This window comes from Falco punctatus (genome assembly GCF_963210335.1).
Source record: "Falco punctatus genome assembly, chromosome: 12".
Lineage (NCBI taxonomy): Eukaryota > Metazoa > Chordata > Aves > Falconiformes > Falconidae > Falco > Falco punctatus.
Window position 1 is genome coordinate 10,299,877 of NC_137592.1, and position 27,173 is coordinate 10,327,049.

Below are 27,173 nucleotides of genomic sequence, written 5' to 3' on the forward strand. Positions count from 1 at the left end.
GGAGTTGGATTTGATGATCTTTATGGGTGCATTCCAACTTGAGATATTCTACGATTCAGTCTTTGACAGAGAAAAAACACTCCAGCTAGGGGTAGCTGCACACAGAACTGAATTACAGAACGTTTGTAAATCACTTCAAACTTTATTCGGTGTTTCAGTTAAATCCAGCACACCAGTCAGGAGATCAATGATAAATGCTGCATAGCACACCTCATTAATGTAAATGTCTGAAACTCTGGACGCTGTCTGCAGGTGATCTGTGCAGCTGCTGAATCTAATTGTTTTAACTAAGCCCATTTCCTGGTGTTCTGAAGAAAGTTCTCTTCTCTAATCAATCAGTACTTCCTCAAATTAAATTCTAACTGCTCTTAAATTTGTTTGCTTTCTGTTTAGGCATGTTGCAGGTGGAGGGTGCTATATGAAATCAAATTTCCCATGTGATTCCCATAACAAATTGTTCCCCTTTGTTCCATGTGTTCAGGTGATGTAGCCCCATGGAATTATTCATTTCCACCCAGCAGTGGAGTTTCAGTACTTTTATTTTGAAAGTCTCTTAACAGCTAGTTTAAAACAAGTGAACAAATTAAATGTAAAGTCTTCTTTATTAAATAACTCAAAACGTAAAGCAAACTATGCGATTAAGAAAGACAACATCATGGTTCCGAAGGATTTTTACAGCAGAAAACAAATGACGGCAAATGAGCATTTCAGTCTAGCAGCCAAACCATCCTCATTTTTACGGAGTTAATTTCGGTCCTCAAATTGTGACTTGTTTTTTAAAAGATATGCTGCTAGAAATTCAATGGGATTTGGCGGTCTGTAAAGAAAAAAGTAATTCAAAAGCAATTATTTTTTATTCCATGAAATGAGGTAGTTGAAGAACTAATCACCTTCCCTTAAAAGCAACGTAACTCCTCCCAAACACTTAGAAGCATTGATTCAGAGATGACCAACTACCTAGGGTTACCCTGTAAATTCCCAGTTTGTCTGATGAGACAGTTTTTAGTGAGGGGTCTTAGGCCATGTTGGTTCTATGTTACTAAACTGCTAGAACAGTTACATACCTAGAACTAAGGTATAGTCTGCAAGCATAAATACTCTATGTACATCATTGGAAGTTACATGCATTTGCCTATACCTTTAACTCATGCTATATAAAGTAAAAATTAATGGAGCTGTTTTCATGGTTTCTGACAACTGATATTAACACAACAAAACTTACACAAAAACTTCCAAGTTTGAGAATTGGGGTAACCTGCAAGTAGTCAATAATGAACACTTTGGATCACCGGCCTTAGTCCACAAGTGTTTGGTTTTTTTTAAAAAAGAGCTCCTCCAGCTACAGTGCATGAATCCTGCTAATCTGCATGCTGTCTCCAATATAAACGACAAGCTTACTTATTTCACGCTGAGTCAGACCAAAGGTCTGGCAGTGAGCAAATATGCCTATAAAGAGCATTAAGAAAAATGGAGTAAGTCTGTAGAGATACTTCTCTGGACCATCCTTTTGGCTCCCAAGCACGTACATATTTCTGAGCTAGCACCTTTAATAGTCCTGGGTGGATTCCTCTACAACTTTCACCAGTTAGTTGCCCCTTAAGCCCAAATAAAGTGTTAACATCCTCCACCCGAGGCAAAAAATGATATAGCTTAATTATGTGACCTGTGAAGGATCACTTCCTTTTGTTTATTATGAATTATCTACCTGCTTCACTTACTGCATCAGAAGAGATAATAAACAACCCATCCCATCATCATCTCTATGCTATTTGTGATTTAACAGATTCCTAATATACTCTTTCACAGAAGTCTCCTTTCTAGGTATCATCTATTCAGTCACTCCATATACAGATAGCATTTCATATTTCTGACTGCCTTGGCACTCTTCTAACTTTTTCCATATTCTACCAGAATACAGGGGAATTGGAATTACAGACAATATTAAAAGATAATTTAAATTTACAATGTTCTTGTATGCTACGCTTGGGTTTACCCCTTCAATTTCTAAGTCCTAATGTTCAGAATTTATTTTTGATTGAGCAATGCACTGACATATACATTTAATGGTTTAAAGATACTTTTTCACAAGGGTAATTGTCAACTCTGAATATCACTTTGTCACTAGCATTAGGGTATTTATTACCCTCCTAGGTACATAATTTTCTCTTTATGTGTATTCAGTCTTCCACTTTTTGTCACAGTTTCAATTTTTCATAGCAGTCTTCCATAGTTTCACATAGACTTAGTGAAGTTCCTGTGCAATTATTTGCAATCAACTTAAAAAAACCCAACCAAATAGAAAAATACACACAAAAAACCCCAACCTATTCTGTAAAACTCTGTATCATTGACAGATTGTGTCAGCCACTTCTTCAAATTGTTATAAACTATCCTTTCCAGGATTGTGGTGTTGAGCTCATTTCACCATGAAAATTTACCATTTACTTCTACCCCCTACCTTGCATCTTCCAGTCAGTTCCTTATCCACATAAAGGCCTTTCCTTTAATCCCACAGCAACTAACTCTCTTTAAAAGCTTTTAGTGAATGACTCTGCCAGAAACCTTTTAGAAATTTAAACAGACTCCTGTTCACATGTGCTTGCTGACCTCTTCAATGAACTCCAAGAAACTTACAAGACCTGACTTAAGTTGTGTTGACTCCTCCCAAATAGGTCATTTATCTGTATGCTCACTATCCTGGATGATAATTTCTACTGAATTCCAGGCATAGTCATCAGATGTACTGGGCTGTTCCCTGAACATCTCTGTCTTGCTTAGAAGAAGAAATCAGCATCCATTAGTTACTTTCCAGTTCAATTTGAAGCAGACGAAGCTAGTAGTTCAGCTTTTTCACCCCTGAGGTTTGGATATGCTCAACTGAACAGCCAATTTGACCTCGGCAGTTTGATAGGGTTTTTCCCCTGTATGTTCCCCAACCTCTTCTATCAATGTGACGACTCCCCATAAAGAACAGCTCCTTCCATAATGAAGAAAGATGAAAACCCCACCCCAAAACAAACGTTTGGCCGTAACACAGGTACCCAGATTCTTAAGTGTGAGGTTTCCACCTCAGGCTGCGTTTTACATTCAGTCTGCAGCAGAACTCCCATAGATGCCAACTGAAGATCTCACACTGCTCAGGTGCACACACGGGGTGTACCTTCCTGGGTGCTCTTTTGCCTTATTAGCTGTCTGTACAATGCAGTTCAAACTCACAGCTCCTTTTGAGGTTAAGATGCTGTTGATTGCTGTTCTGGCTGTAGGTACCCTGATGTGATTATGGTCATCCATACCAGCTTTTGAGAATGTTATTTCAGCAAAACTGGGAAACAGTTACATGCAGTATGACTCGCCAATAGTTCGGATACACCAAAAAGCTAGAAATTGATTCAGGTAAGATGAATAATTGTTTGCTATTACTGAAAAATAACCTTCTACATCGACTAATAAGAGACTGGGGGCATCTTAACAGCATAATCTTTACTCAAACGATAAACTATCAGTTTACTTCTGTGTTGATAGCGCAGGGTCAGCTTCATCCCTTAGAAAGTGTTTTAATCTCTGACAAAGACACATCAGGCTCGATTTTTAAATGACAAGCGGAACCCTCTGTAATTCCACACTACAAAAATCTTGTGTTCAAAACTAGAACAGCTTCTTGCCTTGCTGCTATACGGTGAACTATGTGATAAAATTAATGCAAAAATACATTTTGCCCCCTCCAAAACCTCCTCGCTGGAGGATCACATTCAATAAACTGTTATGCCACATGCACCTCAATGAGGAGCACATCCTACACGGTCAATCACAGCAATTCGTAAGTTTGTAAACCTGTTATGATGACTTTCTTACAACCAGCAAACTAGCAAAACTATGTCTGGTGTGCAAGGTCTGAAAAGGTGACGCACCACCCAAGTTTGAGACCTACTTTTTTCGTACAAAAAGGAACAATGAAGCATCTCACCTTTCTTTTGCAAGAACAGCAAGTCCCTGTAGCAAGATAGGTACAACTGTCTGATCCAAGTAGGCACGTGTGGGTAATGACTGAAGATCCACTTTCTGCTTTGATGTTTTCTCTGCATTTATTTTCTCATTTTCTACTATCCTCTGAAGTAGAAAAAAAGTGAATCAACATTGGTAATAGCAGCCACATCTACTCTGAAGTGTTAGTGCAAACAAAGTACCCATCTCTTCACAATCCACTGGCAATAACTTCTTTAAATCTTTAAAGAAAATTTAAGTGTGTATTTTTCCTCGCACAAAAACTCAATCTTGAGGAGCGTTCTGTTAAACTCTTACACTTTGGGGAAACAAAGTTAGGGAGTCGTAAGTTTCCTAAAACAGGTGACACTCAGTCTCTATTGGGTTTATTTCTACTTTTGCATTCACAGATTTAGCTTCTACACCACTGAGACATGAATGACTACTAACAAGGGCTGTCTTAATTAAATGGTTCCTGTATGCACACCCTTTTAACAAACAAAAAAATGGTAAAAGCACAAGAAATTCAGGTGAAGTCTGACAAAGGGAACTCTGCTAAAGTTAAGCAATTTGAGACTGTGCTCTATTAAAGTATAGATGGACACTTTAAAGAAAATGTATGCAAAATGCTGCTAGGTGCCTTCTGGTCAGAAAGTGCTGAATCATATTACACCATTAACCATAGCTAAAAAAGGATACCCTACCACAGCCAGCAAACCAAACATACTCAACGCAACATATATGAATCTACCGATACACGACCAACATATCCAATGGGTTATGGTTCTGTAGTGGAAGCTGAGGCATACAGACAAACACTTATTAGGGAGATGAGTCACAAAAGACATTTAAGAAAAGTTTCTGAAAAAATTTAGCATAGAGTAGGAGCTTGTAATGGAGGGAGACTGAAGGCCTTTCTTTGATAAGGAGTAAAATAAACGTCATAGAGTTGTTATTCTAACCCACACTGTTACCAACAGTGGAGAGAATGGATTGTGTCTATTCTTTCTTAGCACAAGTAATCAGATACCTTGGATTACTCCGATCCAGTATTTCTATTGACAAGAATATGAAACAAACACCTTCCTTCAATACTTCTTCAGAAAGGCCACCAAGTCCTACTCTTCCCCTCCTGTAATAAAAGTCTGGCTGGACTTTTGTGGCATAATATGTTACGTAGATATATGTAATAGATAGCAATAGAATAGGTAACAATCACAGGATATGTCCAAAAAAACCCATCTCATTAAAGGGTTTGTTATTTACCTCAGTACCATATAGTACAACGGAAGCAAGGCTACAGAAAATACATTAACAGCCAGTTATTCAAGGGACTGCTATCTGCTTGCTCAGTTTCTGTCAGACTTTCTTGGGAACATTACATTAGCTGAAGTTAGCCTCAAGACTCAACACCTTTCTCCTTGATCAGGAATGTGACTTTCACTGTACTTTACAACAACCAAACCTTTGTTACCTCTACATTTTCAGTGAGGCCGTATTCAGAATGGGGATTTTCTGGAACCTGTAAAATAACACACAGTCAGCAAAGTGAAAATACTCTTTTTGTGCACTTAGCATTATGCACATAAAACATTTCTTGTAATACCTGTGGCTGTCCCTCCATAATCTGTTCTGCCTCCATGATTTGAGAAGTGGAGTTTGCTGGATGTAACCTTGGAAAGCAATAAAAAGCACCTGGTCAGCAGGCTGAGACAGAGAGAGCAGCGTTAGCTGACTGACATGGCATCACCTGGTTACTCAGGCACCCTTAGTAGAGAGCAGACTGAGCTCTGTGCCCCGCCCCCCCCCCCCCCCAACTTGCACACGTTTTTCCCGCACACTGAATTTAAACGCGTCGTTAAGATTCGCGCTACGCTCGCTGAAGGAAACGGTGCCAGGATAAGAAAACCCAGCATTCACCGCTTTAAAACGAGAGCCCCCAGCGACGACCCGCTCCCCTGCCGGTGCGCAGGCGGAGACACCCCTCTCCCCTCCGGGCTCCGCACGCCTGCGGCGCCACAGCGCCCGTGCCCGGAGGCGCCCCACCGGCAGGGCCAGACCGGCCCCGGCTATACCTCAACCGCCCCCCGGGGAAGCGGCGACCCTCCTGTGGCTTTCTCACCCGCCGGCAGGCCGGCGGCTCGGCGGGGCGGTGAGACTGGCGCTGCAGAGGGGCACGGAGAGCCTCTCCACAGCAACCACGGCCGCTAGCAGTGCCGTAAATTCTTTTGACGTAAGTGAAAGAGTCGCGCTGCCGCCGCCGCGCAGCGAACTGCGCCTGCGCACGGCGGGGCCCCGCCCGTCCCCGGCAGCCAGGAGGGGAGAAGGGGGTGGGACGATCGAGCGGCCGACGAGCTGCGTCATCGCTGGGCGGGGCCTCCTCCCTATAGAGGTGGGCGCATGGAGGCGGGGCGAGCGGCTGAGGGGAGCGCGGCTGCCGGCCGGTCTGGGTTGGTGAGGTGGTCAGCGTTGCCCCAAGCGGTTCTGGCTGAGGCTTTTTATTTTAAGGTAATTTTTCCCCATCGCAGCAGCAGCTTGGTCCCGGTCTCTGTTAACCGTTTTGAGGAACAGCCCGAGGAGCCTTGGTTAAAGCAAATCGTGGGGGAACAGGCAGCTGATTCCATTTGCAGGTGCCCTGTCGGAACTGCAGCTGGCAGGATGTTTCTGTTCTCCAAACAAGCCTTCAAAAACCACTGGCACTGGAAAGTTTTGTGGTACAGAACTCTAATTATCAGTGTGGTTTGATGTCTGAGGAGCTTGCTGTGATGGTTGTGCAAAATAACTTTGCTGAAGCTAATTTTGAACTGAAAAGGGAAGGTTTGTTAGCGAAGTAACCTTGCAAAGCTATGTGTGGTACAGTTTGCAAAGCAGCGACTATTGGCTGTTAATTTTGTCTGGGTTTCACTGTTAAGAAATACACAGCTGCTCAGCTTTCTCTAGATATCAGCTTTAATCGTCCTGTCTTGACTTGAAGCTATTACAAAATGAAAGTCAACTGCTTTTATAGTAGTACTGTTACAAATTGCACTAGTGTTCAAACATCTATGCCCGATTTCTTTGATTTTGTTTTCATCGGAACCAAATTCTGTGTCTGGTAACATGGTTTGTGCTAGTAAATTTAAAAGGTCTTTATAACCTTTTTATTTTTGGCCTGAGAAAGTAGTTCCATTCCTGTAGTCTTAAGTTTTTTGAGAAAATAAACTTCTTGTTTTACAGTAGGTCTAATTCTGTTTTCTTGCTGCAGTGACAATTCATGTGAATGATCTAGCTGACACACTTAAGAGATCAGCAATATAGAAAAATAACAAAAAATACCATGTTCTCATCAGATTATGCTTCAGTATAATTACCTAGTACTTAATGGTGATTAAGTTTGTTTACATCAGTAAGTTGGAAATAACGTTTACAGAACTGGCAGTTCTGTTAAGTGTGATAAACAGGCTTCAAAGCTGCTGCAGTCAGTCACAGATTTGCTACTTGACTGAAGGATTTAGAATTGTAGCAGAACTGCAAGCTCTCTTCGTCGATGTGGGTACCTAGTACTATCACAGCACTAACCAAACTAGCCAACTGCAACAAGGTTTTTACCATCCCATACCAGGTTAACTTCAATAAGTAGTTCTTGTGCCTTGCCCTGACACAGCCACCAAACCCCCTCAAGGTTTCAAAAGTTCATCTACCGTCTGTGCTGTTTCTTCAGCTTCCTCAGGCCAATCCACCCTGCTTCTTCTCTCTGCTGTGTCTGGATTCTCTCTTCATCTGAGCACCTCTTCCAGACAGCCTCTCCTCATCTGGGGCACCCTTCCTTGTCTCTCCTATATCCAGGGTGCGCTCTCTCTATTCTGCTTTTTCTGGGTTTCTCTTCCTCTAGTGTTCCTCTTCTATCCCCCTTAGAGCTATTTAACTACTTAGCAGGAACCACCCACAAGCTGCACATTATCCATGTCAGCCAACCCACCACCCCTGAAGCCACCCCACAGCTGTGTATTATCAATGTTAATTAACCTGTACATAATTCCTCTACAATTCCTCTACGTAGTGCTGGCAAACTTAGCTGATGTTGAGGAGGCTAGGTGAAAACACAGAAAGCAAAATCCTCATTTTTTTTTTTTTTTTAATTAAACAAAATAGGAATACAAATAAATTCTTCACATGAGGAGGTGTAAACTGTTAATTCCATTTTGAGGTCCTCTCCTAATTTTTCAACGTGTTTAAGCAATAACATTTTAGAGAATGGCATCTAGAATACCTGAATTTGTGGTAGCAATGGCTACCCAAGGGAAAAAAAAAAATCCTTTTGCTCCTAGACCCCTGATTCCCCATTTATGCACTGTCAGTTATACTCAGGTTTTGCAATGATGTCGTGTTGGGAGTGAGAAAAGGGTTTCCTAACTTGGCCTTTTGTGTAATGGTTAGTTGTGGTGTCAGGGTAGTTGTATCTAATTTCTATGATTGTGGTGTTTGTCTGCTCTGGTTCCAAAACTTTTCGCTAAGAAGCATACCACGTGCTTCCTCCTGTATTTCATGAGTCCTCAGTCTTCAGGGCAAAGCCAAATTAGGTGGATGAGCTGATCTAACAGCTACCCTTTCCAGAAAGCAGGAGGTTTCACTTCTTCCTCCACCCTTCTCTGGTGTTCATCAGAACCCTAGCTGAGCGAGGACATCTCCCTAAGTCAGTAGAAAGCCATCTATTGCTCCGATTTGTTTTTTTAAGTCTTTTTTTTTTTTTTTTTTTTTTAACTACACTAATGTTATGCTAGACTGCTAATTAGAATAGTTCACAGACAGGTCCCAATGACTGCTGGAGCCAGCTTAATATAGGGGAGTAGGGTGACTGAACTCACAGTTCACTAAAATACTTCCTTGCCACAGCAGCGAGCTGATTCCGTAGGCTCTCACTAAAAGCATTATAACTTGCTCACAGTTTCTGACTGATGTCTACTTCTGGCTTAACAAGTTATTTCCCTAAAAGGTGTGCTGTTTACTACTGCATCAGTCTATATTTTATTGCCATGATATAGTCACATGACTTACAAAGATGTCATTCTAAATTTTTAAAAAGTAAAAATAACTGAATAGATTGAGGAGTCAGGACTGTTTGAGATTCAATGTCTTCCTGTTGTCATTCAATCTATCCCTTAATTTATTAATAAACTTATTCCTTCACTAGTTTTTCTACTATTTTGCTCAGGAATGGGATGACACTTTAGACAGCAGATGGATAATAGAAACTGTAGACTGGTAATCTTCTGTCATGTGGCACATTGAACTTGATGGTTTTGAATGCTACGTAGTATTAACACTGCATGACATTTCTGGAATTTATTTGATATTCCAAAATGTATTAAATTTTTATATCAGGAAACAAAGAGGGTGGAGTATTGTTGGTTGGTTGTTTTTTTTAAAGGACAGTTTGGTATCTTGGAAAAAAATAGATTCTGAACCTTTTTTCAGTCAGGAGTGCACTGGAAAATATTTCATTATATTTTCACAATAGAAGTACATCATCCTTCTTATAAGATGCAGAAGAAGAATGAACCTTGCTGCATTTTGTTTTGGCAATGATAGGTTTACTGTCTCTGTCTCGTAACGGTTCTAGGTCATGAATAGTTACTTTAGGTCATATGTTTACATGTTATCTTATATGTTAATAAAAATTTATTTTATACAGTAAGAAAAGTAATACTCAGGTCTGATGTTAAAAAACCCACACTCTCCTCGGTCACATAAGAAAAAAAATACACATTACTGGGGAAACCTTATGTACTCAAGTTGCATAAGCAAATAAGAAAAAACCCCAGCAGTCTTATTTAGGAAAAGACAATATAACATCGGGGACAGTAGTGATTTCAGTTTGGCATATCCTTTTAATTAAACACACAATTTCTTGCTGAAAGCTAGGGAAGCTAGCTGGTGCACTGAATTATTTCATAGTGTTATTAGGCTACTGTATGCAGGCCTGGGGTGGAGGAGAGGGATGATCTGTCATAACGTCACATCAGCAGCTCTCAATTTTATTTGTAGAGCAGTGAGCGTGTGACAAAGCAAGACAACCAAAACCCCAACAAACTTAACAACCTAAAAGAGAAGCATGGGGAACGAGTTTGCTGTAGCCTTGAACGTAGCCACAGCAAAACCAGGCGCAGGTGGTGGGAACGCAGATGTGTGTGGGTGCCCACCCTTGTTTGCTAGACCAGATGTACCAAAGTGTTTTAAGATTTTGAAATAAACAAAGGAGTAAGGAGTTGGAGGATCTGTCTCATCAGGGAAGATGCAAGTAAGTAAATATATAAATAAATGCTTTAATCAACAAACAATTGATAACAGTGGGTGGGCCAACCAGGTATTCATATTTGTAATGTTGGTAGAAAAATTTAGTTCAGATTTTTTTTACCCCGAACGATGTACCCATCGCGTGTGCTGGGTTACGTGAGTCCCCTCCGTGTGCGGAGCCAGCCTGTCACGGCGGCTGCGGAACGGCGGGGCGGCGGCGGGAGGGGCCGGGACCCCCGGGGCTGACCGCAGGCGGGGGACCCGCAGCGTTACGCCTGCGGGGTGTCTCACAACGCCGGTCGCGATAGTTAACGTTGTGAGATTATGCATCGCCTTTCCGCTCAGTGTGCGGACGCCTAACAGTCTCGGCTAGGGCCGGAGCAGGTTGCTGCCGGAAAGCAGGCCGGGTAGCGTGGCCGCGTTCCGCCTGGGAGCCGCCCCGCGCCGCGGCTCCCGCCGCCGCCCCGCCCGGCACGCCGGGAGCTGTAGGCGCCCGGCGGCGCCGTCCCCGCCTCCTATTGTGACCGTCGCCGCGGCGCCCGGCAGCAGCGGCGCCGCCGGGGCCCTGCGCGCTCCGCCCCCCGGCGCCCAGCGAAAGGGGCGTCGCCGCGGCCTCCGCCATGGCCGGTTGTTGTCAGTCGCTGGCAGCGGGTTATGGCGACGGCGGTGAATGAATTCTCCGGGCGGCAGAGGGAAAAAGAAGGGCTCAGCCGGCTCCAGCTCTGCGCCTCCGGCCGCCGGGGCCTCACCCTCCTCGCCGCCCGGGCCGGCCCCCCCCGTGCCGCCGGCGGGGGCGGCGGCGGCGTCCCCCCACAAGCGGAATCTCTATTACTTCTCGTACCCGCTCTTCGCCGCCTTCGCCCTGCTTCGCTTCGTGGCCTTCCAGCTCGGGCTGCTCTTCGCCTGGCTCTGCGAGCGCCTCTCCCGCGGCGCCCTCATGGCCGCCAAGGGCAGCAGGGCCGGGGCCAGCGACGCGCCCGAGCCCGGCGGGGCCCCCGAGATGGTGCGGGCCTGTCACAAGCGGGCCTTCGAGTGCATCTCCATGGCGCTGCGCATCGACGAGGACGAGAGAGGTAGGGGAGCGCCCCGGGCCGCGGGGAGCCGGGCCGGGCGCTGCGGGGCGGGCGGGCAGGGCCTTCTGGCCGTGTGCCGGCGCTGCCGCTCTGAGGTGGGAAACCCGCTTGTGTGGGAGCCGGGGGTTGCGAAGGAGCCGGGGGGGAGCTGCGTGCCGTGCCGGTGCCCCGCTCCCCGCCGCCCCGGCCTCCCCCCCGCCGCCCGGCAGGCCCGGGCCCGCGCTGAACGGCGCGGCTCGCCGAGTGCCCGCGCAGCGCGGCGGTCGGGCTCGCTGTGACAGGTGCTGGGTGCGAGGTCGGGGGTGAGGCCATTAACAGTCGGGGAGGGCGACCGCGACCAGCCGCACAACAAAAGCGCCGGGGACAATAACAAGGGCGCACCCCGGGAGTGCTGCCCTGGCGGACGGTGGCGGTGTTGGAGCGGCTCTCGGGAAACTCGGCCCCAGACTGCCCCTGTGGAGTCGGCTGGCTTCGAAGGAAAGAAATATTTCGTCCGTGTTTTGGCAGGTTTTAAAAATTATGTTTCTTAAGCTGTTGGACATGCTTACTCTTAAAAAACCCTACCCCTGTGTGACCAGAAGACCTTAAGGAGGACGTCAAGGTTTTGATTAAATAAAACACGGGAATGAGGAATTCTTATTTTTTTTCCAAGGGGATGGAAGAACCCCACAGTTGCTAATGCATTTGATTTAGCCATTTATTCTAAATGTAGCAGCAGAACTCTCGGTACCCAAAAGGTAGTCCTTAGGGGGATGCTCTGTTGGGTTTTAAAATTCTCTGGAAACATTAGAATACCTTATTATACCCTTTCAGTTGACCTTTAGTGAAACAGCTGTCCTAGAGGAGGTGGTTGAAAGGGTAGAAATAGGCCTTTCATAGAAGCCACACGCTGAGAGCACCATAAAAGCCAGGGATGTGTCTTGCTTTGCACTGACAGTTTGGGAGCGGCAGCGGTGAGCTCTGGGAGGGGAGAACTCACCGTGCGCGGCGAGCTTAGCTCCAGCAGATGTGCAGTGTGAGAGCACTGAGGGTCACAGGAGCCAACCACGAAAGAAGGTGAGGTAGCTTCAAACTTCAGCGTCATCAGTGATTCCTCTGTGAAGAGCAGCAGTCTTGAATTATCGGGTGCCTGTTCCACTGCTGTGGCTTACAGCTGTTGGTGGTTTGAAGGGTAAACCTTCAAATACCGATTTTAATCGTGGGCTTGCTTTGTAGATCCTTTTAGAGTTGTCATATATTAATTAACTAAGCAGGCCATACATTTAGTAAGAAGTTCTTTAACACAAACAATTGCAAAGCTTTTATGACCCTGCAACTGCAGTATTAATTTCACTGAGAAAGGACTGACGTTGCTTTAGTATGTAGATTTGTTAGTTTATCTGTTTTCGGTGGAATACATACATACCTTTGGATTTATCTGATCTGTAAACAAGCTGTATTTTTTTAATAGCTTCCAACAGAAAACAGTATATTAGCATAGCGCACAAAATGGTTGGGATTTCTGGATTGCCCAATATCCTATTAATTATGTGGTGTATTTGCTGTTCTGGAAGCTGTGCACACTTCAGTAGTTCTAATAGCACTGCTGGTAACTTTTATGCTTCTGAATTACTGGGGAAATGAATATTTTTGGTTTGGTATTTGCAAAATCAAGCTTGAAATCTTTTCCTGGAACAGAGAAGGCACATTTGGTGGGTTGACCCCAGCCAGCAGCTAAGCACCCACACAGCTGCTTGTTTACTCCCCTCAGTGGGACAGGGGAGAGAAAAGGAAGAGAAAAAATGAGGAAACTTGTGGTTCAGCATAAAAACACATTAAGAAGTGAAGGAAAGGGGGTGTGGAGGTGTGGAAACAAGTGATGTAAAGGCCATTGCTTCCCAATGCCCAGCCAGTTCCTGAGTAATGGGTGCCTCGGAAGACAGCCCCCATCCAGTTATTCCCCTACCCAGGTTTTTATTGCTGAGCATTATGTTACAAGATACAGAATACCCCATTGGCCAGTCTGGGTTGGGCATCCTGCCAGTGCCCTCTCTCAACTTCATGTGCACCCCCATCCCACTCACTGGGGATCTAGAGTGGGGAAAAAGAAAACACTGAGATTGTGCTATTCAGCAACAGCCAAAACATTGGTGTGTTATCAACACTGGTTTAGTCGCAGATCCAAGACACTGCACCATAGGGGCTGTTAAGAAGAAAATTATTTCCATTCCAGCCACGTGCAAGGAATGTGACATTTGTTGTATTTTTAATGTCTTAAGTCACTGAGAACTAGTAAACCATTTTGTGTAGATTCAGAGCACTACCTTTGCAAACAGCTCGGTGTGGTATATTGCTTTTAAAACTTCTCGAGTTAGAAGTTGGAAGTGAGATTTTAGTGGTGACCTTGGCATGTTTCTGACTGCTTTTCAGAATAGCAGAGGTAGCTGGAATAATCTCAGTTTTGGTTTCTAATAGCCATAATCAACATTAGATTTACACTGCAGTTGAACCTGTTTCTATAGGTGATGGGGAGAAGCTTAAAGAAAAAAAGGCTACAGAGAGGATCAAATTCACTCAGCTTCAGCATTGTAATTTATCTGGCTTTGTCCTTAACAGCCAGGCAGAGGCTGGCAGAGAAAGGGTAGTAGTAAAATGATTCCCAAGGTGTGTGATGTACATGACTGCAGCAAGGCGCTGCTCCTGCGGTATGTTGTCACAAAAAAGAGCAAAGCATGGAATTACCTGCACAGGGTAACATGCTAAATGTTATTAAAAGATTTTGCATCTGGAGCAGAGCAAGAGAAAGCCCTTAAGAGGGTTCTAGAAATGTAGTGAAATATTTTTACTGGCACTAAAATTTGTTAAAAAATAGGTTTGGAGCTGAAGTTACCGAAAGATTGGAGTGCAGAAGCGACACAGTCGCTGCTAACTGGCACTTAGGAATGGTTTTGTGAAACGTTACCTCTTCTGTAACTAGCATAATGGTATCTAAAGGTTTCATTTGGAGGTGTTTTTTCTAGCACTAGCACTGTGTTAATGCTAATCACGTTTAAATTGTAATACCTGATGTGCCTGTGTGGAAAGGCATACCTAGAGCACTACCTTGCAAAAGTATGTTTCCATATGCAGGCAAGTATTTTTTTAATGCAAAGTATTTATGGAAGGGGAGCAATATGAAGTAGATACTCCTATCTCTTTGATGGGTTATTTGCTGTCACAGTGTCAGATAATATAGGTTAGGCATAGGCATATTCACAGTTATATTTGCTGTAATATCCATTTAGGACACTGTTGGTACAGAGGTGTACTCTAATTCTGCATATATTGTACATCATGTGAAAGTTGACACACACCTGCAATACAAAAGTTTTATGATAAGATGAGCAAAGAAATGCCCCCATGACAAATGAGCTGCTCTGTGCAAAAGGTAACCAGAGGAAAAGTGTCTCGTCTCACTCATGTAGCATCTTAGACTCATTGCTTTGCTTCTTGAGTTTCTGTGCTGTTTTGTTTTCTCTTGAGTTCTTTGGCTTTGGCTGTCATATGAAGATATGAGAGATGCTTCTCAATTTGATGTTCCAGAAATAAAACCTGTTAATTTCTGATAATTTCACCTTTTCTGTTGTGAATGAATATATGTAGGCTAGCTTTTTAACTATTTTTTGGTGTTTGGTTTTTTTTGGGGGGGTGGGGGTTGTTTTTTGTTTTGTGTTTGGTTTTGTGGGTTTTTTTGTTTTTAGGGGACCACTCTCTTTAACGCAGATGGAGAAATATTCCTAATACAGGCAAAAGTGATTTGAGGCTGGTGTAGTACCTGTTTTTAATAGAAAAGCTTATTTGAAACTAAGTAGATGTAAAGTTGACAGTGTCCCTTTAAGTGTTTCTTTAAATTGTAGGATTTGGTTCAAATATCTCTTCCTTCCTCTTACTTGTTTTACCTAGCATTATATGGAACCATTCCTAAGCTTTAATTCATAACAGAAAATAATGGGTTCACTTCCTTTTTAAGCAGGACAAAAGGAACAAGCTGTTGAATGGTATAAGAAAGGAATTGAAGAACTGGAAAAAGGAATAGATGTCTTAGTAATTGGTCAAGGTAAGCCAGTTTTGAGTTTTGTGGAAAAGATTTTCGTTTATGGCTTCTTCAAAGTGAGGAATCAATATTTTTAAGTATGGTAGGTGCTAGGAGCGGTCTGCTGTATGAATTAATTCGTAAGTGTTTCTGATTCCTGTTTTAGCTGTAGGTGAACATCGTCCATTTCTCTGTTCTACCGTAATGTTTTGGTCTGTAACACATGCAAATCTTGCTTCAAATATTTTCAGACGATCCAAAATCATAAGCAGTTCATGTAAATTCTCAAGCAAAACACTTGATTTCTTATTTAACGGGAATGCCAAAATATTGAGTTCTGATTTGATTTGCCAAAGTTGGCAGTTTGTGTTCTCACTTACGCAGAGTTTTATATTCCCTTCAGTGTAACTAAAAAAGAAACACCCCAATTTGGAATGGTCTAGCATTGTGTTTCTGAATAGCTTATGCCAAAATAGCTGAACGTTTTTAACAAAGGAAGAAAGCCATCTGTGTATATGGAAATGTTTTTAAGCTGTAGTGTAGAAGCAGGTATGTACCGTAGAGAAATAGGTGTAATGAAGGACTTGTTAAGAATTTCTGCCCTCAAAATAATAAAACAATTATTTTATATATATCATATAAATAGATATTATATAAATATATTTTTAAAATAAAATAAACCTCCCCAAACTTGTAACTGCTTTTGCAGACTGCAGTTTTGTTCCTCAACTATGTTTAGAAATGTTTGTGAACAGTATGTGGTGACATGTTACTTATGCAGCAGTGCCAGTGGCGTTTGATACAACCTGTCTAAATTGCAGTTAAGAAAAAAAAAAAAGCTTGACTTGAACGGACATTTTATTTTATTATATTTTTTTTTTAGGAAATTGTGATATTAATGTCTATAATTCTGTGTGTTTTGAAATGTAAAGGGACACAGTCAACTGAATTTAAATATGTTAATTTTGCCAAAGTGAATTACTTCAAATTGTACTTGCCTCTCAGTCACTTTTCAAGCTTTTTAAAAATCTTTCTTTATTTGACTTCTGTTTAAAAAAAATGCAGTGACAAAGAACATCTCTTAGGTCAGCATGAAGTGTTAGAGAATATGCAAAGCAGTGCTTGGGTTGCCGCCACTCTGTGAGCAATATTGTAAAGCAGATAGTGTCAACTAACTACATTCTTGCTTAAATGGAAGGCTTTAGGATTTTTCATTAGTTTTGCAATGAAGTTCCTTAGTGCAAGGGGTAGATAAGGGGTGGGAGGAAGAGGAGGGAAGGCTGGGTGTCAGTATTTTAGCACTTAAAAATTTGCCAAATTGTGTTTTAACATCGATTTTTCTTTGTAAGGTGATCAGTGTGAACGGGCTCGACGTCTGCAATCTAAAATGAGGACAAATTTGGCAATGGCCAAGGATCGCTTGCAGCTTTTAGGTACCAGTTACAATTCATGACTTTGGAAAGTTTGTCATTATTTGCACAACTTTATGTAACACATTCTTCTAAAATATTACTTTATTAAAGTGAAGGAGTTGTTATCTGTGCAGCGTCTCTTAAGTTTGGGTTTTAGCTGAGAGTAAGCAGTAACAGTTTTCAATGCTGCTGATGGATTTTGAAATTGGAATCTCACTTCCCTATACTGTAGAAGTAGGTGTAAAAGTGACTGAGAATCTTCTATGTTATAGCACGCTTGACTCAAGAGGAAGTCTTGACTAACTTTTGTTGGAATTAGTTTAGGATTTCTGTGCTAGAACAGCAGTAAAACTTACTATTGCTGATCATGAGTGCTAAGTGTGCCTTCTGTAACTGCTTCATGTTCTGTTAATTCTGCTGTCACTTATATAACAATTTTCTTGATTAGTGGTATGTGCTGTAATAATAATTTTTTATCATTATGTAGACCGTAAGGTCAAATCCTCGTTCTTGTAGTTTTTATCTAGTAATGTTCTATTTTAAGACTAGCAGGTAAGATCACTTCTTCTCAGAAGCATAGTGTTTTATAGTTTTAGCTTTATCAAAACTAAGTGTCATAGATAAGCTCTTAATGGACAGAATAGAACAGGCAGGATTGGAAGTGGCATCTTGCTGTGCATGATAAACGGAGATTGCGCCCATCAAGCAGCAAACCCACAGCTTTGTGTAGGGCATCCTCTAAACTGAGAATTTTGGAAACTCTTTCAGTTCAGGCAATAAAATTAAAATAAAGATTTTGTTTTGTTTAAATTGCTTTTTAAGGGAGAACTAACAAAGGTACTTGAGTTTAACTTGAATTTCTGCATCTTGCATGGTCTTGTTTTGATTCTACTAACTGCCTCTCCTAGGCGTGTATAGAGCAGACAGGAAAACTCATGTTCTTTTCTTCTCCTATGCTTCATGATTCTGTGGTCCTAACTGGTGATTGATGGAGAAGTTGTGACAACCACAAGAAAGTGAACCCTTCCCCCCCCCCCCCCCCCCCCCAGTCCCTTTGAGTGTCCTTTGTTCTTTTGGGGGGAGGAAAAAGAAAAAAAGTGAAGGGAACGTGGGGTGCAAGAGGCTTTCTGCTTCTGTGCTTTATTATGAGTGTTGGTGGAACCTTAGTATAGCAGAAAAGGTATCTTCTACTCATTAGGGTTAAAGGCTGGCTTGTAGAGGTTATAAACTGAGGAACAAAAGTGTGAAAGTGAATACCTGCTGACAGTCTTTGGTAAGGTATGGCTTGTTGCTGACATCCTAACTGCAAGTAACTAGGGTTTCTTTAAAAAAATTGCTGGTTTTTGAACCTTGAAATAGCAATGCCTGTGTTTTGTGGGTAGTGCTTCATACTTGCTTGTGTTAGTATAGTAGCCCTTGCAACATTGATAAGTTGCTTGCTTTCTGTGCTCTGATTGTAAAGATAAAAAGGGTAGACATCACAAGAAACCTGACTTGAAGTCAAGCTGGTACATTCATCTCTACTAGCAGAATGTGCAATTACATGTATTTGCATGCTTCGTTCAGAGTGCACACTGAAAGGTAAACAGAATAGCGTTTGTGTAAGTTGACGTCAAATATGGTTTTATTTTTACTTTGAAATTATCAGAAGTTTAGTATGTTGTTTTACATAGGTTCTTGTTTAGTTTGTGCTAAGGATCTGCCTCAAACAATGGACTGAAAGCAAAATATGGGTAGAAAGGAGCAAGTGAAGTCATCTGCCCTTTAGGAAGGAAAAAGATGTTGTTTGGAGAGATGACTCCAATGGATTTAAATCCCTGCAAGCTTGATCATTATGGATCTATTTGAGTAATATTTGTTATACCATCTAACTAACTTTCAGATATTGGCAGCATCTGTTTTAAATACTTTGTTTCCTTTTACATGGATTTTGTGGAAATTTAAGGTAATCTAGAGTTGAATTGCATGTGCAATTCTAAAGGTAGCTTTTACCTTGTTACCTAGAGTAACAGATACTTGTAAGCTTTTAAGTGGTGTAGGGATGCTTTTGTAGTTGAACTAAACCTGAGGCTCTTGAAGCTTTTAAGGTTCAATAAAGTGATTTTTTCCTATGAATCCACCTCTTAAGATCAAAGAGTAAGTGTTTTCCTGTAGCCCTGTGGTATTTCTCCATTTCTTGAGGGAGAATAGGCAAGTCCTTTATTGCATCAGCTGGCAGAATAAGACAGACTTAAAGTAGACAATAATATAAAATATTTCATCCTGCTTCCTAGTAAGAGACATGATTGCAAACTGCCTAACTGAAATGCCATTCTCTCAAGCAAGTTACATTGGTAATACATAGAAAGTGAAAATTAAATCATATGGATTATAACTGTCCCTTAAAAGTGCTCAGTGCTTTTATTTTATTTTTTTTTGGAGTGTGTTGGATCATCAATGTAAATTCAGTCACATGATGCCACTGATGGGGGGTGTGGTGTCTGATTGCATGCGTGTATTCTCACCACGTGTCATCACACCGCTGGTGCCTTTTATTGTTCGATCAAGAGGATGTAGGTGCTTACTGTGGATGATGGCTTTAATATTTTGAGCCCTGTTTTCATCCTGAGTCTAAATTACTGTGCCCTACTCTGTTTAAAGACATACTGTGACACAGCCTGAAAGCTGAAGTTACTCCAGGTATGTTTCAGAGCACCTCAAGGTGATTCTGTCACTTGTCAGTCCAGTGACAATACTGAGTTATGCTTCCAAGTTCTACCATTTGAATTGGTGGTGGCCCCTGTTTTTTATGTGGTCTAGGGTTTGTTAGCTGTGCAGTTATTTAAGATGAGTGGTTAAATCTTGCTCTGATGGTCTTCACAGACCTGATCTCTCCTGGATCGCCCATGTCAGAATCATTATATTTGATGTATTTGGAATCACAGGAGGATATTTGTTTTCTACAATACCTCAGCAGTTTGCTGTTTACAGTGAAGTGTGACACTATTCAATTCTAACACTATACACATGTTGTACCAATCTGTGTTCCCCCATTTCAGAGAACCTTTCTGTAGGGGGACAGATTCCTAAGATCAGCACAAGTGCCCTCGTTACTTTGGTTGAAGGATGCACATGGCACATGTTTCAAATACCTTTCATCAGTATCCTCTTCAGTAATAATTCTGCCTGAGTATAGATACAGACTTCAGTGGACATCTTTTGAAATTCTTCCACTTTCTTGGAGGTGTGGTGGTGGTTTTGCTTCAGGCTCATGTTATGGGGTAACTTTTTTTTTTAATTAGAAATCAGTCACATTGAACTCAAGGTCTAGAGTTGCCTAAATAAGAAAATGGCTGCAGTGGTGTTTATTTTGTAGGTTTATGTCAACTAAGTATCATCAAGGACAAATAATGAATGGGATTCTGTAAACATTTTGAAAAATTTTTTCCCAGTGTCCCTGGAGAAATAGAGAGAAAGCATTAAAATAAAGGTGATAGTGTCCTGTTAATTCCCTGGAACAATATTTAATAGCTCAATTTATTTTCATTATTCCAGTGGGTTCTACAGCTACACTGTCTCTCAGGTGGTATATTTGCTTTATGTAATTTCATGTGCAATATTAAAATTACATGTTAATGTGATGGGAAGATGGTGTGTGAATTGAAACAGGCCAACAGCTGGATTGCATCTTTTTAGTTGCAGTTTTGGAGTTCCTGAATATGTGGAACTAGCTAAGCCGTTGATAACTGTGGTAAAACCCCAGTCTCAAACTCCAGTGTTGAAGCAAATAACATTTCCTGAATTGCTGCCCAAGTCAATTGATTTTGTTATGGTTACTCACTAGAAGGGTTGGGGTTTTTTGTCAAGTTCAGAAATGTTCTCCAAAACTTGAGTATTTAATATCTTGTCAAGTCTATTAATACTTGTTTTGTTTCCTAAGCTTCTCTATGTACTTTCCATTCAGACTGCATGCGCTGGCCAAGGACTAGACGATTCCGCTGTCTCCTTCAGTAGTGCTGCGCCCACTGAAAGAGTACGCTCTGTGTGTGATCAGTCGTACTGAAAGGACTTTTCTTAGACTTCTTCAGAGGGAGGTTTCTTAGGGTGACTTCTTGCAAGTTACAAAGCTTGTGGGTGGTTGTAGGCTGTTGTGTCACTAACATCTGTTTTACTGTACCTGGCTCTTCAGTGCTTTCAGTTGAAAACAAAGTAAACCCTAGGTGCGCATCCTAATCTTGAACTTGAGCTTTTCGTATTTGCCTGTAGCTACTAGGTTTTCGCTCTAAACCAGGTCTTGTTCAGTTGGAATGTTATTGAACCATCGCTTAAGCTACTGGGTCTAAAGGTACCTTTCAGGGAAGCTAAGTGGTGAGTGATCAGGAGCAGGCAGGAGTGAAGCAGAAAGACTAGAAAAGATCTGTAACAGTCAAAGAACCAGAAGCAAGGTAGTGTGTATGCTTATTGGTTGTACAGTCTGCACACTCTGAATGGCAGTTCTTCCTCCAGTCAAGGCAAATATTTATGATCTTGGGTGTGCACATTTTCAGTAGAGTTCAGCTTCTTTTGCATGTGTGTTTTCATGCTGCCAGAGGACATCGCTCCTCTACTTGGCAATCTCTTCTCCTGCAGCTTCTTGGTATTGTTATCTCTTGGGGTGAGAGCAGAGGGAGAGGAGCAGGGCGGGTGTGACAGTGTATGCCTTTCATCCTTACAGAACATGTTTTCCTTTTACAAAAAAAGGTGTGTGAAATAAAGATGGGAGAGGCTGTAAAGCGTCCCAAAAGACGTAGAGGTTTTTTAATTGCAGTGGGAAAAGCAGGAGTAGTAGGTGAGCTGCAGAGAACAAATAGTCCTGAGACTTAATTCTTGTTTTGTGCCATTAGCAGCCTTGGACATCTCTGCCTTATGTTTTGGCTAATTTATCAGGACTACTTAGAGTTAATTTTTTTCCTTAATCTTTAACTTTATAAATCTTGTATTCAGATGTTTCTGAAGTTAATCCTCTTTAATAAAATTGTCATGCAAGCTGTGTTCTTTATTTCAAGGCAATTATATTTTTAAGTAGAGATTTTGAAAGGCGTCATCATAATGTAGATATGGTGTTTTGCTTGAACAGTTGAGGTTTCTCTAAAGTGCTGACTGGCTGTTCCTACTTAAGTGAAACATCTAATATGCAGGAAAGAAATGACTCCTTGCAGTTGGTCAACAGTAACGCCTTGGGGAGGACTTTCAGAAATGGGTTATCAACATGAATATTTAGTTAATGAAGTTGAATTAATCCTTACCATTGCTTTTGGGAAGTAACTACAATCACCAGACTGAAAGGATTGTTGTGATTAACTCAGCCATAAATGGCTAGTTTTAAAGCTGTTTTCAGTCAAGCTTATAATGACAGAATTTTCTTAGAAATTTGCTAAACGTGTAGGATAGTTTAGAAATACTCCTTTTATCTTTAACCCTGTATCAAGTATAATAAAGCCAAACTTGACATTTGTGTGTTCAACATACATAAATTTTCTTGGTTCATTTTTGGGTTTTGTTTGTTTATTTTGTCCTTTTTCCTCCCTCCCCCTCTGTCTACTATGTAGAGAAGCTGCAGGCAGTTTTGCAAATTTCCAAGCCGCAAATGGAGGTCTATAATGACAGTACTAACCTGGCATGCCGCAATGGACATCTCCAGTCAGGTGGGTTTGGTTTTACCAGCGCCTATTGAGGGGATGTCTCTCAGTTTCTGGTGTATTACAGGGACAAATATGCAATGCTACGTTCTGGCCCCACGAATTTTTAAAAAAGATGTTTTTATGTTTCTGTTTTTAAAGGCTTTATATAAAATATATTCCATCCTTTCTATGGCTTTGACAACACTGTTTTATTTTGTAGCATTCAGTTCTCTCTTACAATGACTGTCCTAGAATCCAAAACTATTTACTAAGACAGCATTTTATAAAATTTCTTATGTTATATTCTTAAAGGATTTAAATTAAACCTGTTTTAGAAAGGGCTAAAGTCAACGTGGGCTGTGTAGGTTGTATATTGTGCCTACATAAGTAGTTCTTCCTTTATGATGGTTGTGAGAGTGAATGTGCATTTGCATTAAGCTGCTTTAAATTTCAGGGGGTTTTACTCTGAGACAGTGATACACAATTAAAACAAGGTGGGGCAGGGTGGGGAGGGGGAACAACAGCTCTTGCTTTTTGTCAAAGAAAGTTACTTTTATCCTTTCCCAGAAGACTGCACCAGGGATACTAAAATAGCAGAAGTAAACTTGTTTGTCCATACACAAGAAATAAAGTTACTGTGAGGTTTGTGCCTTGTCTTCAGGGAATGTTTTAAGCCAGCAGTAAGCTATTGTCACAACTGTGATCTAACTGTAATTCATGCAGTAAACTATAATGAGGTTAAATAAAATAGAGAGCTAACAAGCAATGGAATTCATAAAGCTTGTCTGCTGAGTCAAGAGTGGTGTTCAATTTCCCAACTAAACTTGAAATGGTGCAAACCACATACTTTCCTTGCTTGTTTTCTTTAAGCTCCATTTCTGTTTCTGAAGTCATCTTGCTGTTTGGTTTTTTTCTTTCTAGTGTATGGGAAGTTAAAGTGAGGGAACTGTGTCATCATGTTAGGCACCTTTAATGTATGTGTGGTATTCTTATTTTGTCAAAAAGATGTAGTTAAAATGGCTCTTCAGTATACATTCCTATGTAGATTGACCTTGAGAACTCTTTACCTTAAATGATCCAGTTTGACTCCTGTATTTTTACCTGGTTGGCTAGAGATTGAATGAGCAAATACATACATGTACACACGAAAGTTGATAACATGCTCCATCTGATTTTCAATATGAACAGCTTTGTACCTTTTTCTCAACGTATCTCAGAACCGGATGCTGCAGGAGAAGGCTAGACTGAACTTCCACTCTTAAAACTGATAGTTTAATTACATTTGTTAGTAACAAAGCATAGAATATCCATTGGCATCCACTGGAGATGAGGAAACATTGTGCCAGTTCTGTGGCAGGTGTTCTTACTTACAAGAAGCTCCTGTAGCAGGAGGTGGTCATTAGTGGTAACTTGGGGAAAGTGGTGTTAGTTAGTTTATGTAATTGGAGTCATACTCCTGGTGTTTTTTTAGATAACCACTGAACCACTCCTGCAAAACTGTGCAGTAAAGGTCAGTGAAACAACTGTAAAGGACTGTGGTCTTCTGGGGATGCTTTTTTCTGAGAGTCTTCCCACTTTCTGAAAAAGACTATGGGCTAACGGAGAAACTTTCATTTACCAGGCTCAGTGAGATCTGAGGAGAGACAGAAGAACTAAAGATAAAGAGCAGGTCATAAAGAGTTAGGTACCGGGCTTCTACTGGTTACTTTGAACAAAATTTCAAGAGGCTTGTTCCATTCCCATTTGTATTTACATTGCCACAAGTTATGAATCTAAAGTTTACTTTTGAAAGTCAGAGGCTTACCCAAAGTACTGAACTTCTTGCAGCTGTGAGGTCCCCGATAGTACCAGGGAAGTCAGCCTATTAACAGGTGTCCGAGTGTCTTAATTGGCTGGTGCCTGTGCTCCCATGCTTGCTCTGTCTCTTTTTTTCGGGGTGTGGGGGGAGGGAGCCTGGTTTGTAAGAGTGTGTTGGTGCTACACTTTTTTTCTTAAAAGTACTGTATCAGTTGTGCTGCAATCTGCTGATCATCTTGCTGTTCTTCCTTTATACATGTTGTAATAAAGGTAGCATTTTCACGTGGACAGCTGCAATCATTTGAAAACACAAAGTGGATGACAAATTCTTATAAAGCTGTAGAAAATGAGCTTGCAGGCTACTGGGAACGAGGGGACTGCTGTTACTGAGAAAGTAGAGGAACTGAGCCACAGGGCTCTGGCATAAGCTGCCTGTTTTTTGTTGTTTTTTTAATCTGTGTAGAGTATTACCTGCACTGTTGCTTAATTGGGCTGGGCTTTTTAAAAGTCTAGGATTTTGTGAAGGGTGAAACATGGTCATTCATCATCCTAACATCAAGAAGGGGCTCTTTTGCCTGTTCTTTGGTCAAAAACTGCTCTACTTTCATTTACCTTTAAAGACCAAAGTCTTTACAGATGTTGTTGCTTCTTAATTCTGTCTGATACTCTATTCTCACAGCTATAGTGCATGTTTATTTCCAAAGTGTTTGTTCCTTCTCTCAAGATACTGTTTGTGTCTGCCTTTCAGACCCATTTACTTGATTCTTGTACAAATGACTACCTATCCTTGTCTTTCTCATTCATAGTTTGTTAACTTACCTGAATAACTAATGATATTTTTCTTGAAAATTTATCTGATGGACTTATAATGAGGTTTTTATAAGAACTCATTCCAGCAGTATCACCTGCCCTTCAGTGGCAGAAGGCTGCAAGAATAGTAAGTAGCCTTGACCCCAAAATTTATTTTGAAATACATATTTATTATTTAATAGCCATCACTCTTGTTCTCATAGCAGTCTTAAATTAGATGTAAAACAATTTAGCTGGATTTTTTGGGGTGGGGGTTGGTTGGTTTTTTTTTCTTCAGACATGCATGTTCTCTTTTGCATCCTGGGTGGTTGTTTTTTGTTTTTAAACTACCTTAGGAAGGAGGTTATGCCAGTCTTGCCAAAGGCAGCGTTTGTGAGTTGTATGAACTTGTTTACTGGGCATGCGATACTGATAGTATTAGAGTAATTCTAGTGTACCATTTTACATTTAACGTGTAAATACCAGCATGATACACAATCAGCAAAAATATTTCTCTTTCCTACCACAACACTAGCACTGTGCAAGTAGCGAGCATTTTATCTCAGTTTTCATGTGGAAGGGTTTGCTGGCATGTCTTTAATAGTAGGCATATATTGGCAATGTTTTTCAAGTTGCAAAAGATCTACTCTTAATATTGAAGTGTTTTAAAAAGCTTCCCAAGTAGAACAAGTAGCAGTACTCTTAACACCGTAATTTGGCAACAGTAGAACTTGGGCTGATGTGGGTCTGTCAGCTCAGAAAGGAGAGCAACTGTATCCCTGACACTGGAATACTGGAAATACTGCTACTAATGTTCATGAAAACATTTTTTTATGCTTAAGAAGTGATGAAATGGTAGGAACTTGTTTACTAAGATGTCTTTATCTGACTTAGATGCACAAAAGAAAATATAATTTATTTGCTTTTTAGACATAAAAAGCATGTTGTTACCTGTATTAACTAAATCAGCTACAGCTGCATGTTTCCCAGATTTTTTCTGTTTCTCCAGGTGTTTGGTATAGTCAGGCTTCTCTTAAAGTTGCTCAAACCTATCCTCACTTCATTTTATCTTTAAAAACAGTTAAAATTAATAAATGCATTTTAACATTTCTCTCTGTTAAGGAGCCTGAAATTGGGCACCTATGTCTGCACCTTATCACAATTTAGCCAGTAGAAAACCTCAGACAAAGTTTTGCTACTTGCTTGTTTGTAATTTGTTTGTGTTGTGTATATATTTGGATGGCAGATTAAAATTGCAGGGATGCTTTCAGGACTGGATAGCTGTTTCGTCTGTATGAACCAGTGACATTAGCTTGGAGCTTTAAAGTAAATTATTCTTTATGGACTATTCTGTCCAGTCAAGAATTAGAGAGTAAAATCAAAATGATCAAGCCACTATTACTATCCTGTAAGTATGTATGAAGTAGACAATTGAATTGTTCAGTGTTTCATATACACTTGAAAAAATAGATGGTCTCTTTGTGATTAGAACTCGTTTTAGGCACTTCCTTACTGTTTTGTGCAGAACAGTGAAACATTTGGCGACAGGCTGCTGGAGATATTACAGAGCTTTTAAGGCCACTTGCAACATGTTTTCAGTCTTTCACCAGCTGACAAATACAAATGGTTAAGAAATGTGTTTGGGGAGTTTTGCATTAGTTACAGCAAAATATGCATCTTGCGTAATGAATAGTAGGGGCTATCAGTCTGAGAAGTGACATACATGTGCACTTAAACACTTCACACTTTAGAAATAGGTAAACTTTAGATAAACTGTAATTCTGAAAAGTTTGATCACATTTTTATTTGCTGTTTCGATGAAAATTTGTACATAAAATGAAGTTTTCCCTCTGGAGTTGACACTGAACAACTGTGTTCAAGAGTAGTTTATCTACGCTTCTTTCTGTGCTACCCGTCAGGACTGACCACAGAACATAAGTAAACTTAGTGGTCTTGATTCCTGGAGGTACAGCTAGAGGAAATTGTTATTTATATTTAAACCTTTCTCTTCTCCCTTCCTCACCTTGTGTTTCCAGCTTCCTGAAATACTCCTTACCTGTGCAGTTTTATGATATTCAAAATTGCAATGTGTCTATATTGTTCTGAAGGGATGGGGGCAGTTCTGGAAAAGTGTGGTAACTGAGCAACGTGTTAGGGT

The 27,173-nt window shown here is 41.1% G+C and overlaps 2 protein-coding genes across 9 annotated transcripts in view; one reads left to right on the forward strand and one right to left on the reverse strand.

Annotated features, from left to right (window-relative positions):
• Positions 1 to 521: 521 nt before the first annotated feature.
• On the reverse strand, positions 522 to 7,686 carry DPY30 (dpy-30 histone methyltransferase complex regulatory subunit). Of its 4 annotated transcripts, none has more exons than XM_080408114.1 (5): positions 7,662 to 7,686; positions 5,588 to 5,654; positions 5,456 to 5,503; positions 3,965 to 4,107; positions 522 to 817 (listed from the first exon to the last, which is right to left on the reverse strand). In XM_080408114.1, exons 2-5 carry the CDS (start codon positions 5,621 to 5,623, stop codon positions 745 to 747), a joined length of 300 nt encoding a protein of 99 aa, XP_080264240.1. In that variant the 5' UTR covers positions 5,624 to 5,654; positions 7,662 to 7,686; the 3' UTR covers positions 522 to 744. The 4 variants fall into 4 exon arrangements, with proteins under 4 accessions (XP_080264240.1, XP_080264238.1, XP_080264239.1 ...); XM_080408112.1 differs by lacking the exon at positions 7,662 to 7,686 and adding an exon at positions 6,104 to 6,260; XM_080408113.1 differs by lacking the exon at positions 7,662 to 7,686 and adding an exon at positions 6,104 to 6,238 and having other exon boundaries at positions 5,588 to 5,688.
• A 2,618-nt stretch (positions 7,687 to 10,304) lies between these two features.
• SPAST (spastin) overlaps positions 10,305 to 27,173 on the forward strand; it is a 35,159-nt gene continuing 18,290 nt past the window's right edge. The window contains exons 1-4 of one of the 5 annotated variants that reach the window (XR_013931391.1): positions 10,305 to 11,327; positions 15,316 to 15,402; positions 16,728 to 16,811; positions 22,358 to 22,453. Coding sequence is in view for 4 of the 5 variants with exons in the window: in XM_080408101.1 (XP_080264227.1) it covers positions 10,925 to 11,327; positions 15,316 to 15,402; positions 16,728 to 16,811; positions 22,358 to 22,453 (670 nt within the window). In the remaining variant the exon portion in view is untranslated. The remainder of the gene's footprint in view (positions 11,328 to 15,315; positions 15,403 to 16,727; positions 16,812 to 22,357; positions 22,454 to 27,173) is intronic. The other 4 variants (XM_080408102.1, XM_080408101.1, XM_080408104.1 and 1 more) reach the window with 4 other exon arrangements.